This window comes from Charadrius vociferus, unplaced genomic scaffold, assembly GCF_000708025.1.
Source record: "Charadrius vociferus isolate BGI_N301 unplaced genomic scaffold, ASM70802v2 scaffold38, whole genome shotgun sequence".
Classification (NCBI taxonomy): Eukaryota; Metazoa; Chordata; class Aves; order Charadriiformes; family Charadriidae; genus Charadrius; species Charadrius vociferus.
In genome coordinates this window covers 1,733,485-1,749,355 of record NW_009650176.1, presented here as the reverse complement: position 1 = coordinate 1,749,355, position 15,871 = coordinate 1,733,485, and the positions used below count along the sequence as shown (strand labels likewise).

The following is a 15,871-nucleotide window of genomic DNA, read 5'->3' as shown; positions in this document are numbered from 1 at the left end:
GACATAACTGTCCCCAACGGAACCTCTCGGGGCGTCTCTGAGCAATATGGACATCCGCGGTGTTTACGTGCCGTTGTCCTGAACGGAGGGTTCACGTGTGACAAAACGCCATGGTGTAACTCTTCATTTCGTAATTACTGCCAGTAATCAAGGCAAAAATAGCATTATTGTGTGAGTATTAACCCGCTCATACAGGCTATGCCACTGCGTCCTCAGGACCCACCGTACGGCGTCCTCAGGACCGCTGCTGAGGTTTTAATATTTATACAGTTTTCCCAACTAATTTATACATAAACACCACTAATTTTTAACGTATTATTTTCAACATATATATCGTGTAAGCATAAATTTGTCTTTGTCGCTAACCATACACAGACTGCCTTTAAACCCCGTACGCTAACCACAAAATTTTGGGTTTCCATCTTTTTTTTGGCTGTCAAGATGGCAAGTGGACACACAGTTATCATCAAATGAATAGTTAAGCGGATGCTCGTACCGTGGTCTATAGCAACTAAACCTAGTACAAAAATTTTACATAACATAGATAATATATTTATTATTTTCATCAATATTACATTTATCCTCCCTACCCCTTTCACAGTCGCCCCTGTGCTTCTTGCTGCTTCAGACATCAAACCAGGATTAATTCTCGTCTCGTGCTTCAGCTGCTTACCTTTATACAAAATGTATGTACGACGCCAACCGGCCCAAACCCTCATCTCTGACAGAGCGTTACTTCACCCTCAATGCATACAAGAATAGATGGCAAAAGAAGAAAAAAAAAAAAAAAACCCATAAGCAAAAAATTATTCCTTCCTCCTCCCTCCCATGGGTTCAATATTGCCGTTCCCGAGGACAACTGCTCCTTTTCCAGGACTGTCCCGCGTGGCCAAGGTTGGACTCTTCCAAGGCAGACAGTTAAAACCCGCTTTCTCCAGAAAGGAATAAAGTGCAAGGGAGCAAATTAAGCCGTACTTGTTTACCAAACAAGTTTCGGTTTGGTTTTTTGAAGGGTTTTGCAGAAATGGCAGGTTAAGGTAAGGGCTTTGACGGGCAGTATGTGCCCTGTATGTGGTGGAAGAGCCACGCTGCCCCCGGCAGCTCCTCAGGACGGCTTTGGGCGGACCATCACCCTGTCCCCAGATGCCTTGGCCACCTCGGGAGCTGGAGGGGACGGGCGCTGCGGGTGAGGTGAGGTGAACATGGGCACCGCGCGCGGCAGCAGCAGGTCAAGGCCCCTGACACCCACGCCGGGCAGCAGTTGGAGGGTCCACGCTCCTAACCTGTGGCTGCCATGCCGAGCTGGAGATGCCCGACGGAGCAATGCCGGGAGAAGCCGCGGGGCAGCTGGAGCCGAGGTCCCAGGGTGGGTTCCTGCAGAAAGAAACCCTTTGCCGTGCGCTTGGGACCGCGTTATCAGCTGCAGCACCGCACTGCAAGTGGCAAGAGGCAGGGGATCTGCCCAAAACCCACGCTGCTACGAAGAAAAATGATCATCTAATTAAAGCAATAGTCTAAGGAGATCACAGCTTAGAGTCACGAAGGTACCGACACCCACGTTTCTACCGAAACCCACAGGAACTCGGGTCTGACCCTCAGCTGCCCCAACCAGGTGAGGAAAAACCCGATCTGGAGACACAGACAAAGAGGGTCAGTCAAAAAATATTGGCGTTTCCCTCTCTATTAAACCAAAACTTCAGAGGATTTACTTTGTTTCAAAATACTGATTCTGCATATCATTCATACAGGTGGCCCGGGAGGGGGAATGCTGCGCGGGCTGCACCGCACACACCAAACCCGCTGCGACACAAAGGACAAACAGCTTTGATTTACCTTCACGCCTCGGTGTCTGCAGAGCGCAATTCTATTATTACCGGAATAACAAGCCCAGGCAATTCCAGACTGTAGGCAAAGTGGTGTTTAATGCTTCTGCTTTTGTAAGTAACAATTTACAAAATACAAAGTTAAAAATATTAGATTATATCATTTTAACCTGAATTAAAACCAGACCATGTCCCTATTTTACTATATACATGTAAATAAAGGATCACTCAGGTCATTTTGTGTACAAACCACAGCATTAGGAAATATAAAGAGTATATAATTTTTATCAATAAAACAAAATTTTATAGTTATACAGTGTGAAGAGAAGTCTTACAAAAATAAATCTGTGGTTCTACTGCAGATTTGACACAAATCTGCTTTAAAGCGATATTCACCTGTCCCAACCTGTACAGCATTCACCTGTACCTGTCACAACAGCTTCATGAGTCTGACTGACAAATGCTGAAACTCGTTACACACACAGTACATCTATTTGAAATACAATGATTAGAAACCTTCAATAGGCTAAGCCATCAAACCACGATTTGTTTCCCTGCTGGCTGATCGATAAAAGCATCCCTCGCCCCGTTAGAAAGCACAGAGTAAGGAATCACGTCCTAGCTGAAAGATTCACTTTATCCAGCGCATGGGCATCCTCACTTGTGAAAAATCAGGGACGCGGAGGATGTTTCTGCAGAGCTCAGCGTGTCTGCAGGCGGCTGGAGAGGTCAGCCGACGCTGCGGCAGGCGCTGCAAGCCCCGGGGGGAGCGGGCACAGCGATGTCGCGGGCGCTGCTCGGCCCCGTGACGCGGCGAACGCCTGGACATCGCTGCCAGCTCCCCCAGTGAGCAACACCAGTTAGCTCACTTCGGGGCGCTTCGCACAGAACCTCACCGCAACACCCAGCCAGAATACTTCATCTGCCAGCAGTAGCAGTCCCAGAAATGTAAGTAAAATCTGTTCAAGTTTTTGTGAGGACTTATGGATTCCCGCAACAAGGAAGACTGTAGAACACTAATATAAAGGTACAGCACAGTTACCCTTCTGCTGCCGGCCTCAAACTGCAACTCCCAAAGGTTTCTTCTTCTTTTTTTTTTTTTTAAATATTAGTATTATAAGCCAACTCAAGAAAAACAGAAAGGAGGGAGCTGCTATTTTTGACAAATACTAGGGAGAGTATCCTTACGCTGTGCAAATGAAGTGTGTGCATACACACGCGCTTGAATTCAAGTTATACAGGAACTACTTCTTAAATATTGAAGATACCAATGCTCAATAAAAAGAGCAAAGGCAAGTTTCACATTCTCCTGATAGCCAATACATTTTTTACATCAACAAACAATAGCAAAGAAAAAAATACTGTTGGAAACTATCGACGTTTTTGTAATTTTCGTGGTATTTGATGTTCAAGGCTTAGCTATGAGGCAGGAAAGGATGCCCGCAACAAAACCTGATACAAAATACCGGTTTGGTGTTTGTGAAATGTCTTTCCCTTCAATACGTGCCTCGTTTCGTGGACTCTTCCCACGCGTCTGCCTGCTACTAGTCACTGGAGCGTACAGGATATCGAACGAGGTGTTCCCCGTCGACCCAGTCTGGTGCTTTTGCAGTTAAATAACTAGGGATGATTATCCCAGAACCTGAAATGTTGGGGATGCAAAAACTAAAATGCTTGATCGACTCTGAAGGAATAGAAAGATACAGATGAGTTTTCACAGAAATCTTTGGTAAGGAAGAAAGGCATCACAGTTCTGTATCAAAAACCTGGGTTTTAGTACTCTTTCATTCCCAATTGTGCTACGGTGCAGCAGGGATGGAAACTGCCGAGCGCTTTTCAGTCCTTTCCTATACTAATGTATTTTACTGACAAGACTCCGTAGAACTACGTGACAGCAGTAATTGGGGTAGGCTGAAAATGAGGAGAGTTAAACTTTCCACTAGCTAATCTACTTCTACAGCCCTTTTTGGAGTTCATTCTCAAAGCAGATGAAATTGGTAGTGGAACAGAGCAGGGGGAGTTATTTACATATCATTATAGAGTTGATCTGACTTACATCCTATCTTGTGAATGCAGAAGGCTATAGTTAAAAAATTCCCTACCATTTTACTCAAGTTTACTTCCTATAGCATAGAATTTAGATGTTCAAAAAGTTCACCTGAGTAACATAACTACTGATCAGTTAGACTGATGTAAACTGCAGCACTACATTTTGAACAGCGTAAAGGAAGTACAACAGGCCCACGTTCACACTGCAGGTCACTGAGTAAGAAAAATAGGATAAAGTTCTCCTATTTTGTTCAGCTGTACAGATGCGGTAATCTCCAAGGACAGTCTTGAGAGTCAGGGTGGATAGCGTAATAAAAAAATACCTGTACAGTAACAATGGGAAGACTGGTACAAAAAAATTACATTAAAATCGAACAGTAGTGTGACTTCATCAGCCTCTGTAATGCAGCCACGAACTATGGCCAGTCCTGTGATTTATGCACAGTAAGAATTTACGAAAACCAAGTAATGGGTACTCTAAAAGGAGAAGAATTAAAAAGAACATGGCACAAGACCTACCAGGACCGTAAGGAAAACCTGTTGGTTCTTGTTTTTACCATGTTTTGTGTCAGATTAAGGTGCAGTTACGTTTAAAGCAAGCAGAAGAAATGTGTGTGCTGGTAGCTGTGAATTCTTAACATGATAAAATTTGAGTTACTTCAATGAAAAACAGCCTTTTTGGTTTGATAATCCATAGATGTATCCCCTGTGTTTTAAACACGATGGTGTACTTCTTTGCTCTATATTCTAGCAGAAAACTGTTCCGTGGTGGAGTCCAAGTCTACTTTTGATATCGTCTTCTTTGGATACCCTAAATTTTGACCATACACTGTTCTACTAATCGTTACTTGTCATACATTTCACTTGATGAAGTATAACAGGTTTTGAGTAATTTTTCAGTAACAGAACTTTCAAATACCTTTTAGCCTTTTACCTTCAAACAGCTATTTCGACTTCCACAGCCATCTTTTTTGGTTGCTATTATTACCAGGATTTTTAAAAAACAAGGGCTGAAAAATGTAAAAATTAATTGCCCACAAAATATGATCTAGTTATCTTGGTAAAAAATATGTAACTTCAGTCTTTAGGAAACATTTTGTATTATTATTTTGCATGAGCTGATAAACTCTGATATCAGCATATGGGAATTTACTCATCATACTATTGTTTCAAGAAAGGATACGTTCCCTTCTAGCTTGGATAGGAACTATGCCTTGCATCAACCTGCATGGGGAGGGGGAGGATCCAAGATGAGTTTTGGATCTTCAAGGCAGCAGGGACAATGCAGTTCCTAAAACCACTGGGTTTCTTGGAGTTTTGATCTTTTAACAGATTGTACTGTTCTTGTGATTGAAGAAAATTTTGAAGAGTCTGAAAATTTTCACACTTTGTAAATATTTATTTTCAATGTAACTAAAATTTATATTGTCTCGGAGGGAACTTATTCTTTCTAACCAAACCGTATGTATGCCAATTTAGTGCAGGTCTGCTTTATAGACTTATTTCCTCATCTATTACTTAATCGAATTCAGTATTTATATGATATTCGTATATTTAGGAGGAATATCTCCTTAATAATGGTCAACTCAGTGCTAGCTACAACTCCACGCGCAATGTGGGAAGCATTCTAGGACTCTGAAAAACCTTTGTCTAAGAATTTTGCAGCCTTATAAACCCCACTGGGAAACCAACCTTTAAAAGCCTGTCGCTACGTTTTTGCAACTCTGGAGCTACCATTTTAATTTAAACTGGCTCCTGGCTGCTCTCAGAACAGGAGAGGCCAAACCCTGTCATGCCTGCCGGATCTGTTTTGGGTTGAACTCTGCCCAAAAGCTGAGTGGCAGCAGGGCACAGCTATAGCTCAGCAGTTCTCCAGACAGTGAAGATTGTTTCCCCTGCGAACTTTGGCAGGTCAGAGCAATTTCCCTCCAGTGCAGAGGGCTAACACGCTGCCATTCCATTCTGAGCTTTCAGGACCCTTCTTTCTAAAGCAGAGGATCCACTGAAGCATCACACCCAAACAGCACAACTCTGCTATCTCAGAGTCTAAAAATCTGGACGTGTTTAAAAATGATGTAGTCCTATACACTGGCAAAAGGTAGATGCACTTACGTGACAAGCCAGCAAAATTATGTTGGATGACAAGTTCAAGACTTTTTAAACAAGTTTGTTCTAATATCACAATAACTGGAAAGACAGAGTCAGGATATCTTAACACCTTTGTGAGGACTCCACAGAGCTGAATTGCTATTCACTTTTGCTTTGCGGAGGGTTGTTCAAATAATACTCCTTTTTCTATTAGATAGTTACCTGCCACATTCACAAACTCTGCTTGTTATAAACAAACTAGAAGTTCAGCATATAAGATACCCAAATTGGATGCATATTTTGGATTTAAACATAAGTTTCAATAGGATTTTTACCGGCCTTCACAGCTCAATAGCCATCTAAAAATAGAGACATTTCTGGCCTCTCATTTCTGTCTGCATATACAGGCTGGGCTAAAAGTGCAGGCTCTGTACCCATGTAAATGCAAGGACTGCTTTCCAACAGTATCAGAGAAAGTGAACAAGAGAGACAGGAAAATCTCTTGTATCAACATGACCTTTGGCCCAGTCCCAGGTGAAGACTGGGCCAAAGGCCAGATCAACTTAACTACTCTAAAACCTTAAATCAACTTTTTTTTTTTTTTTTAACATAGACTGAGCTACCTTAAAAGCAGAAGCATTTTTCCAAGTGTAAAGACAATGATATCCGTAATTGCGCACTGACAGAGTAACACATACAGCGAACTGCTATATGCTGAATACCACGCAGAAATCCAGGCCGTGAGCGAAGGTACAGATATCCAGCTGTACAGGGTTCACAGGTGCATCTTTAGAATTCAAAAAGAAAAGCAGCGTTGCCAATCCGCCGTCTCTCAACTTCTAGAAGCCCAGGATATGATTGAAGTGTCCCTGAAATGACAAAATCTTATGTCACTAAAAATTATCTCATCAAAAACCAAAGTCTTTTTGTCAAACTATGAAAGAAAACTTTATTTGAAAAGAAACTGACAGTTCCACTAACAGCTTCACAAATATTCCCTTTTTTCCGCGAGGGACTCATGGACAACTAAAGAGTCTGGACAGTAAAGGGAATGTTCAGTGTAATCTGTATAAGCAGCACGACTGAGTTATGATACTTGTTTTGCACATGAAGTTAAAATATACCCATACAGAATATAGACAATTTTATCACCATACTTATATACCTTATTCTATCCTACCATTAAATATTTAAAGATTTTGAGGATGGAACAGTAATTTACTTTCTGGTTGGCAAGTTTTATTTTAAACTGAAGTCTGCATTTGTTTACATCACACTATTTGTTTAAAGAATATATTCACAGTAACGCTTTCAGAATAAAAAGGTGTTAGCTCTACTTATCAAGTAACACAGAAAAATCTCAAGAATGATGGTGGTGTCCTCTCCACCCTGAAATCCCACCTAGCTGCCTTCTAGTTTAGACCACTTCCTTTTCTTCTAAGTTCCTGCCTTTAGTCAGTAACATCTTAGTCCAAAGAAAGCTTATAAAAAAATAAATGCAACTAAAGTAGTATTATTTTCTTAAATTGCGGTTTAATACACATCTCTTATTCCCTCTGAAACATGTGGTAGTCATTAAATATAGAAAAAGAGGTCTAAAAGTTAAGAGAGCAAGCCTAATAGTGATAATGCCTTTAAAGACACGTTGAAGTTCACAGCACTTAGAGTAGTGACACAGAATTAAGTGTTCAGGAAGGCTGATGCTAGTCAGGTTCTGCACAGGACCGATTAGCTCAGTAAGTATTAGGATTTGTTGATGCAAAATACAATCCCGGTAACAGTACTCACAACAATGAAAAACTGTCTCAGCCCAATATGCTTTGTGTTTGACTTGTTCCAGTTTGGATTTGAATGCCCTTACCATCAGTAGAATAAAGCTTCTTATAGGATTTTAACATTATTATTATGATGATGAACAAAATTACAACATTCTTTATCTTGCTATCTGTAAGCTCCTCCCTTCCGTTGATGTCAGCTGTTCTGAAGGACTTCCATGATGCATGTTAATCACTGTGACAGTCTCCAATCTCCCTGAAGTGAAATTTCAACTGTGAAGAAAGTTATCTGAGCTCTTACTTGCTTACTAGACATTATACTCTCAGTACAAGCTTTTTATTATTTTAAGAACAAAGATAATTTACTATTATAATTCCTACTCAATTTATTGAAATAGAACGGTATTATCTGTTATTTCACTGTCCACAAATAGCTCGTTATCTGAAGAGAACACAATTAATAAATCTATACTACCGGTAGAGGGGTTCTAGATGAATCGTGCTGTGAGCGCACGGGCACTCACACAAACCAGTTTGTATCAGGGTGGTTACGTTAGCTCAACACAACAATTCAGCCATACCAGAACACACTGGCTGCTCTAGTGCTGCCTTTGTGTGGCATTATGTCCAAACCAGCAAACTCTCCTAACAGGAACTGGGAGCAAAAGAGTCCCTCCTCTCTGCAAGAGCAAGCTATCAGTGCAAAAGCAGTCATATTTTTCTTTTATTCAGATTGTTCCAGCCCCATGACTCAAATAATGGAGAACTGACTATATATGCTAACTTCATTATTCCATTACCAAACACTGTATGTTACTCCTCAAAGTCTGACTTTATATTTGACATTTTGTACCATACATGGGTCAACTTTTTCCCCCACTACACGGTATGTCATGGAAATCAGAATCATATTTAAAATCAGTCATATTTAAAATCACCCTGCTTTGAGCAACGCGTTCTCTTTTTCAACTCAATAACATGAGGCTAATTTAGCAAGATGTCTAGCGAGTAGCTGTACAAGGGCTCCAGATTTTTATAACCTTGAGTATTTTTACGCCTTGAATTTCTATATTGAAAGCAGAGAAGGACAGTCAAGTAGAAAAATTCTTTAGTTTTGAGATTCCAGTTCTCACCAAGTAAAGTTAGCAAGTTGTTTTCCTTGTTTCTTACAGCTGTAGCTGAAAAGCATTTGAAAGTGAATAGGTCATCCTTTACAACCAAACTTCACTACATAGATGTTTGTGGTGAATGAATGAATGAAGAGGTGAACGTTACCTTCTCAATTTACCTGGCTTTCATCTCAAATTCATTACTAGACCATAGGAAAAAACCTGTCAGGCTAATCTGACTTCAAATAGCAATGGTGTTATTTGGAATTATGGTATTTGTACTCAGTCATAATTTTCCAAAATTAAGTGGTCACTGATACAGAAGAATTTTACAAACTCTTATGTTGTCACTGTAATTCCGGAATACAACAAAACTGACTTTCCAACGTGCCAATTTGGGTTTTAATCCCAAGATATTATTTTCTTTTTTGGGTTTTATTCCCTGAGATGTTCTCCATACCACCAAAGACAGTAACACGTCTGGAAAGTTCCAACTCGGTAATCCACACAGGTGGTCACACTGGTTTCTATATTCCTTAAGCCAGCCCTGGACCTGGTTTCTATTTTATTTTTAAAGATGAGCAGAAATAAGTTAACACAGTAAATGTCTTTTCAGTCGCAGCTCCTGACTGATGACAGCAACCTCAGTCTCATAGCATTCAGTGGAAATTTTGCCATTAATTCCATCAAATCAAAGACTTTGCTATAAACATTTATCCTTTCTGAAGAAATGCATGGCATTCCCTCACAACTCTCCTCATTTTTGGCTTTCTAAGGGATTCTGTGTGATGGTTCAAAGGGATACAGAGGACACAAACAGAAGTTGAGGGTAGCTCCCACATATTTATGAAACTTCCTAAACTTTGGTTAGACGATTTGCATGAAAAATGAAACTGGAGGAGTACTATAACCTCTTTCACTATTACCAGCTGTTATCTCTTGAGGGATGTGGCCTTCTATCCAGGGGAGAAAAAGAGTGTGGTTAAGATCGCTGTCATCTGTTAGTGGGAGATGCTAGTGCTACCGCTGCAGTATTACAGCATGCTACATGGTGCGAAATCATAGCTGTGGCTACAGCCTGCATAAATAAAGCAATACAGGTTTTAAACAGCTGACTTTGGATGCCAAGAAGAGCTGATTTGAATCAGCTCAGAAGTCAGCACTATTCAGCTGTCCAAATACTTGCACTGTTTTTCAGAAAAGCCAAGTTGCCTGTGCCGAGCTCTGATTGCCACTGGCCCTTTAGTTAGCTCATTTAAGACTAGCTCTGGTATGTACACAGCATAGTATTTTTAGGCTATGTCCACTCTGTGGAAAGGAAGTATCCAAATAGAGGAAAAAATAGGAGATAGAATGGGATTCCTGAATATTTTTTTATGACCCAGTAAATCAAGGAAGATATAAAAATGGGGCAAAGGAAGTTGTACATTTCTGTTTGCTTCAGTTACTTCCTAAACTCTGCTTTTTAGAGTGAATTTGAAAAATGTGTTTGCAGTCTCCATATTTTCCAAGTGCTGCTGGAAACATATTAGTTTGTGCTCTGCTGGCGTACCTCAGAAACGCTAAATCAATCTGCTTTCTTTTATTTACATGCTTTATTCCTGAGAAGTGTAATTGCGGTTTTTATTAACTTTATGTTTTATGGATCTAATACTTAAGAACAAGTCTATCCTTTATGTCACAGAGAGAAGCTTAATATACTTACAGATTCTCCAGCAATACATCTTGGGCAAGGTTGGGCAGTACCTCTGCTTCCATGGTTTTCAAAAATCTAATGAACAAAACCACATGCAATGCCATCAAAAAGAAAAAAAAAGGGCAATTATTAGCAATTTTATTATAAAATGTATTTTAAAAGTGTTCATCTGAAAAATAGTTATTGTTAACAGTGCAAACATACCATTGAATTTTGCTTCGTCTTTGTAGCCCAAGGACAACAGTCAGTGGAGATTTTCTGTTTAGAATCCAGCTCCATGGCACAATCAACGAGGGGAGAATCAGCCTCATTTGGAATGGTTTCTAATGGCTTGTATGCTCGCTTCTGAAAGAATTAAAAGCAACGTTTACATGTCTTCGCAAGGCACAGGCCATTGAATACAGGCTTTCAGGATTTTATTGTTCATGACTGATAGGGATCTCGCATTCATTTGGAAGAACAGTAAGTTAGTAAAATGCAGACTACCAGACCCTAGGCCAGAACTGCAAAATTTTCTATTTAACACTGCGTGTCATGCTGGAGCAGCAGGGGAATCCGCAGACCTCACTAAATGTCTCTGTGCCTCAGTTTCATAAACTGGGGATAAAACGCTACTGGGAAAAGAGCACACTTCACCCTCCATTAGTGTATACTTTAGGATGGCGTTTATCAAAGGAGCGGATCAGGGGAAGTTGCGTGAAATGACTAATTACATCAAGGAAACAGAAGGAAAACCCTGAAGCCAAGTCAGACAGCTATGAAGACATGTTTTGTAATGATTTTTGTATCTTTCTGTGAATACTGTCACCTTTCTACAGCTTTCCATTGCTATGCCACCAATTAACTTCCCTCAGCTCTAACCTGAGCTGTTATCTAGTACTGAATGATGCTTGGGTGTCCTGCGAATCAAAGGCACCCACCTCCGGAGAAAGGGCTGGAGTAAGCAGGGATGTCTTTCTCATAGTGCTCAGCAACGCAACGCAAGATCAGCGGTCCCCAGAAATACTGCTTTACTCCTCTGTGAGAATCGGGTTAGGAACTGGTAAGGTTTAAGACACGAGTCAGTGGAAGATTGGAAACCTTAAGAAGAATATCCTTGGCCCATGACTGCTATCCCGTGCAACAGGAGGACTACCTAAATCCCAGGGGGTCCTTGAAATTGTAACAGCAAACTAATGGAATAATGGGAAATTTCAAAACTGACACAGACGTTTCAGGGTCTGACTCTGAATTCCAAAGAGATACGCGTGCTTTTGAATTTTTTTTTCTGATGCCTTTCTGAATACACTTTGTTTAAGGAATAACAATATTCGATCTCTTTCACAAGCATATAATTTCACAGGCAGCAGATGTGTTGCCACAGAACTAACAGACTACTGAAGCATGGAAACTAAACTTAAAATTTGAATATGTTATGCAAAAGTAAAATGGATCAATACAACAGCAACCTCAGCGGAAACAGTTGAAACGAGAACACTGTCAAGAAATACAGGATATTTGGATGGGAAGTAAATCAAAAAGTGAAATATGTATTGTACTAAGAAAGTGAATAATATAATAACAAAAAGTCTGAGAAGGTCCTCCAAAGATAAACCGCCTTCCACTGGGAAAACATTCTCTTCCCTTTGTTGCTGCAGAACTCGTCCTTTATTAAAAGGTACAGCATAGTGGTACAGCAGCGTAACTAGCAAGATGTGTAAGATGAAGGAGAAAAGGGAAAAAATGGTTTACTGCCATACATCAGAAGAAATATGGCTTATTAAAAATAAATTCAAGGCATTGGTTTTTTTTGGGGGGTTAAGATACTTAGCATCAGTGACAGGAATTCAGCATACAGAGCAGATGGCTGACAAACTTATCATACCAATGCCAATACAATTTGTGGAAGTTTCTAGCAGAGGCTGGCTTCAGGGAAGACTTCACTCTCTGGAATTCTCTCTCTTAGGAAAGAAACGATCAATACATCAATCCTGCCTGTGCACAGAACGCACGTAGTGCAGGATTCAAAGAGCCTGTGATTAATAAGGATCAACGAGCTCACTATTCAAAAGGCAAGCAAGGATTTCATCAAAATGACTACTTTTGTTAGGGAACGATCACGCTGCATCCAGCTTGGAAACGTAGTTTAAGACAAGCAACAGCAAATCACATACTGTCCTATAACAGGCAGAAACCAGTCTCTCTGCAGTGAAGATATTCTGTAACTTTCTTTTCCAGCTGGGAAGTCCTGGAAAAACACATGTGTTTTCACTGATGCTGAAAGAATAAAGGCCTCACAGGCACTGCTTTTCATAAACAGTGAAACTAAATTGGTGCAAAAACTAGCTACATCGAAGTAACTAACCTAAATGCAACAGAAAATATTTTTAAGAAGGACTACCACTTGGTTTTTTGGGTTTTTTAAATTTAGCTGTAAGGATTGAAAAATCTCCTATAATCTTACTATGTTCTTCACATGTAATTTCTGTTTTGTTTACCATATTTTTAAAAGCCAGGCTAGCTTCTGTTTTGTGTTTCATAAACAGCTGTTCTATAGGTATAAAACAGCTCTCTGTCCAGCCCAGCTTTACTTAGTTTAGCTCCACGGGATACCTTTATGGAAAGGACAATGACGCCTGTGTGTAGATGCTCCCTGTTATTAGGGCCCAGCTCCCTACCGGAAGAGGTGCAGATGGCTCAGTTTGGGAAAGCAGACGGAATGTGATGTCCACGCAGGTCCTTGTTCTGGGAAACTCTGCTTGCAGTCCAGTCCAAACCAAAGCAGGCCACATGAATAGTTCTGGCCTAGGAAATCTTTATTCTTTACTGGCCTCTAAATCTAAATGCCTTAAAACCAGTGGCAACATCAATGAACTCCATCCTAAAGCAAGTTTCTGAAATACATGCAATGCATGATCGCAGCCTGGAAGGCCAACCGTATCCAGGGCTGCATCAGGAAAAGTGTGGCCAGCAGGGCGAGGGAGGGGATTCTGCTCCTCTGCTCTGCTCTGGGGAGAACCCACCTGGCATATCGCATCCAGCTCTGGAGCCCTCAACATCAGAAGGACATGGACCTGTTGGAGCGGGGCCAGAGGAGGCCCCGGAGATGCTGGGAGGGCTGGAGCCCCTCTGCTGGGAGGACAGGCTGGGAGAGGTGGGGGGGGTCAGCCTGGAGAAGAGAAGGCCAAAAAGGGGAGACCTTAGAGCCCCTTCCAGTATCTGAAGGGCGCCTACAAGAAGGTTGGAGAGGGACTATTTCCAAGGTCATGTAGCGATAGGATGAGGGGGAATGGCTTCAAACTGGAAGAGGGGAGATTTAGAATAGATATAAGGAAAAAAATTCTCGCTATGAGGGTGGTGAGGCACTGGGGCAGGTTGCCCCGAGAAGCTGTGGCTGCCCCATCCCTGGAGGTGTTCAAGGCCAGGTTGGACGGGGCTTGGAGCAACCTGGGCTGGTGGGAGGTGTCCCTGCCCAGGGCAGGGGGGTTGGAACTGGATGATCTTCAAGGTCCCTTTCAACCTAAACCATTCTGTGATTCTATGATTCTATGTAAATAGCTACATCAAGGTATAAAAGGCAAAATGAAGTCATATGTTCATACCTATAACATATAGTAGGAGCTGAAGGAGAGCAGACAAAAAAATGTAGGGAATCTCCCACAGTTACAACAGCCACTAACACATCACACTGCATGATAGCAGCATAAAATAAGAGGATGATTAAGACTTCAGAACAGTTGCCTCCCCAAACCCAGGGATCAGTGTTCATTTTGTAGAGCTGAGTTTGAAGCTCCTCTCCCGGAATGGCTGATGCAGCGATAACATCTCTGCAAAGTCCAGCTACAGCGTTCATAATGACTTTAAGCCCCAGTACTGGCAGTGGCTTAATACCCAAGAAGGACAGAATCCCAAGGAGAAGAGTGACAAATGTTCTGATATTAGACCTAAAACGTGCAAAACTCTGTGCAGCATCACAGCTGTGCAAGTTACAAGGTAAAGCACCTTGTCTGCATTGCCACCTGGGCCATGCCATTAGCGAAAATCGAAAATAGTTGTCAATTATTTAGCTAAGAAATCCCTGCACCGCAGTGAGCAGGTACTAGAGGATGGCGAGCACACTTTAATTAGCATGCATCCCCTCAGCAGTCAGAAAGGTTAAGCGTAGGTGTTTCACCTTGTGCCTGTGAACGAGCATGACAGCAGCAGCCCAACTGTTCACTTAAACGCATTAAGCCACGATGACTCAGTTGTAATCTGGACCATAACAACTGCTGCGACAGAAGAAAACCCAACCTCTAACATCTTGCCTAGGCTACCCTACACAGAAGACGTTCTGAACTGTAATAAGAAAAGTCCTCGTTTTAAAACTACCTTGCAGAGCTTGACTGATGTATTCTGCTATCTACAGAGGCGGTGGCAGCAATTCTGAGTTGCTGTCATAGAACTTTGAGAAGAATTTTACCCGGTCTCCAGGCAGCCAGCTCATTAATGCTTTCCTTAGCGGGCAAACTGCAATTCATGAACCAGAAGAAAGCTATTATTTACCTCTCTAACCTCAAAAACAGGAGAAAGAGAAATTCCTTCTTTCCTATATAACCTTGTCAGTCAGTCAGAAAGTTCACTGAACAGATATTCCTCCTCTTCTCTGCAAAGACTGTTTCTCTTATAAATGAGGCTAGCCCCTCACTACACAAGTTTTAGCTAAAGTCACACACAAACGGGGATGATCAGGTAACAGTGGCAGAGTGTGAACAGGAGGATAAGAAAGATAGGGACAAACATTTCAGCAGGGCCTGTTGCAATAGGACGAGGGGTAACGGCTTGAAACTGAAAGACGGAAGATTCAGACAAGATCTAAGGAAGAAATCTTTTACGCTGAGGGTGGTAGACACTGGCCCAGGTTGCCCAGAGAGGTGGTGGATGCCCCATCCCTGGAAACATTCCAGACCAGGTTGGACGGGGCTCTGAGCAACCTGGTCTGGTTGAAGATGTCCCTGCTCACGGCAGAGGGTTGGACTAGATGGCCTTTAAAGGTCCCTTCCAGCCTTCCGTGATTTTATGGTAAGTTTGTGTCGGAACTCCTGTTAACCTTACTCCTGTTACTGCAAAGTTAACAACTTGGCACTTACTAGGATGAAAGACGCTTACAAGGCGGTGGATGCGAGACACCTTGTTGGAACGCACCTGACTGGAGAAATACACACACACGTGCTCGGCTGAAACGGAAAACTATTCCGGAAGCCCAACATGTGAGCGCTGAACACAGCGTTCTGTGAGGCACATCCTGCAGCCGGGACAGCAAAACCCAGATTGCACTCATAATGGGTAAAAAAGGGTATCAACCGACGATAA

The 15,871-nt window shown here is 41.8% G+C and overlaps 1 protein-coding gene across 1 annotated transcript in view; it reads left to right on the top strand.

The window, feature by feature from the left end:
* Positions 1-1,058: 1,058 nt before the first annotated feature.
* Positions 1,059-15,871, top strand: part of GLRX3 (glutaredoxin 3) — a 50,589-nt gene continuing 35,776 nt past the window's right edge. The window contains exons 1-2 of the mRNA XM_009892744.1: positions 1,059-1,186; positions 2,499-2,669. Of these exons, the coding sequence (XP_009891046.1) occupies positions 1,059-1,186; positions 2,499-2,669 (299 nt within the window). The remainder of the gene's footprint in view (positions 1,187-2,498; positions 2,670-15,871) is intronic.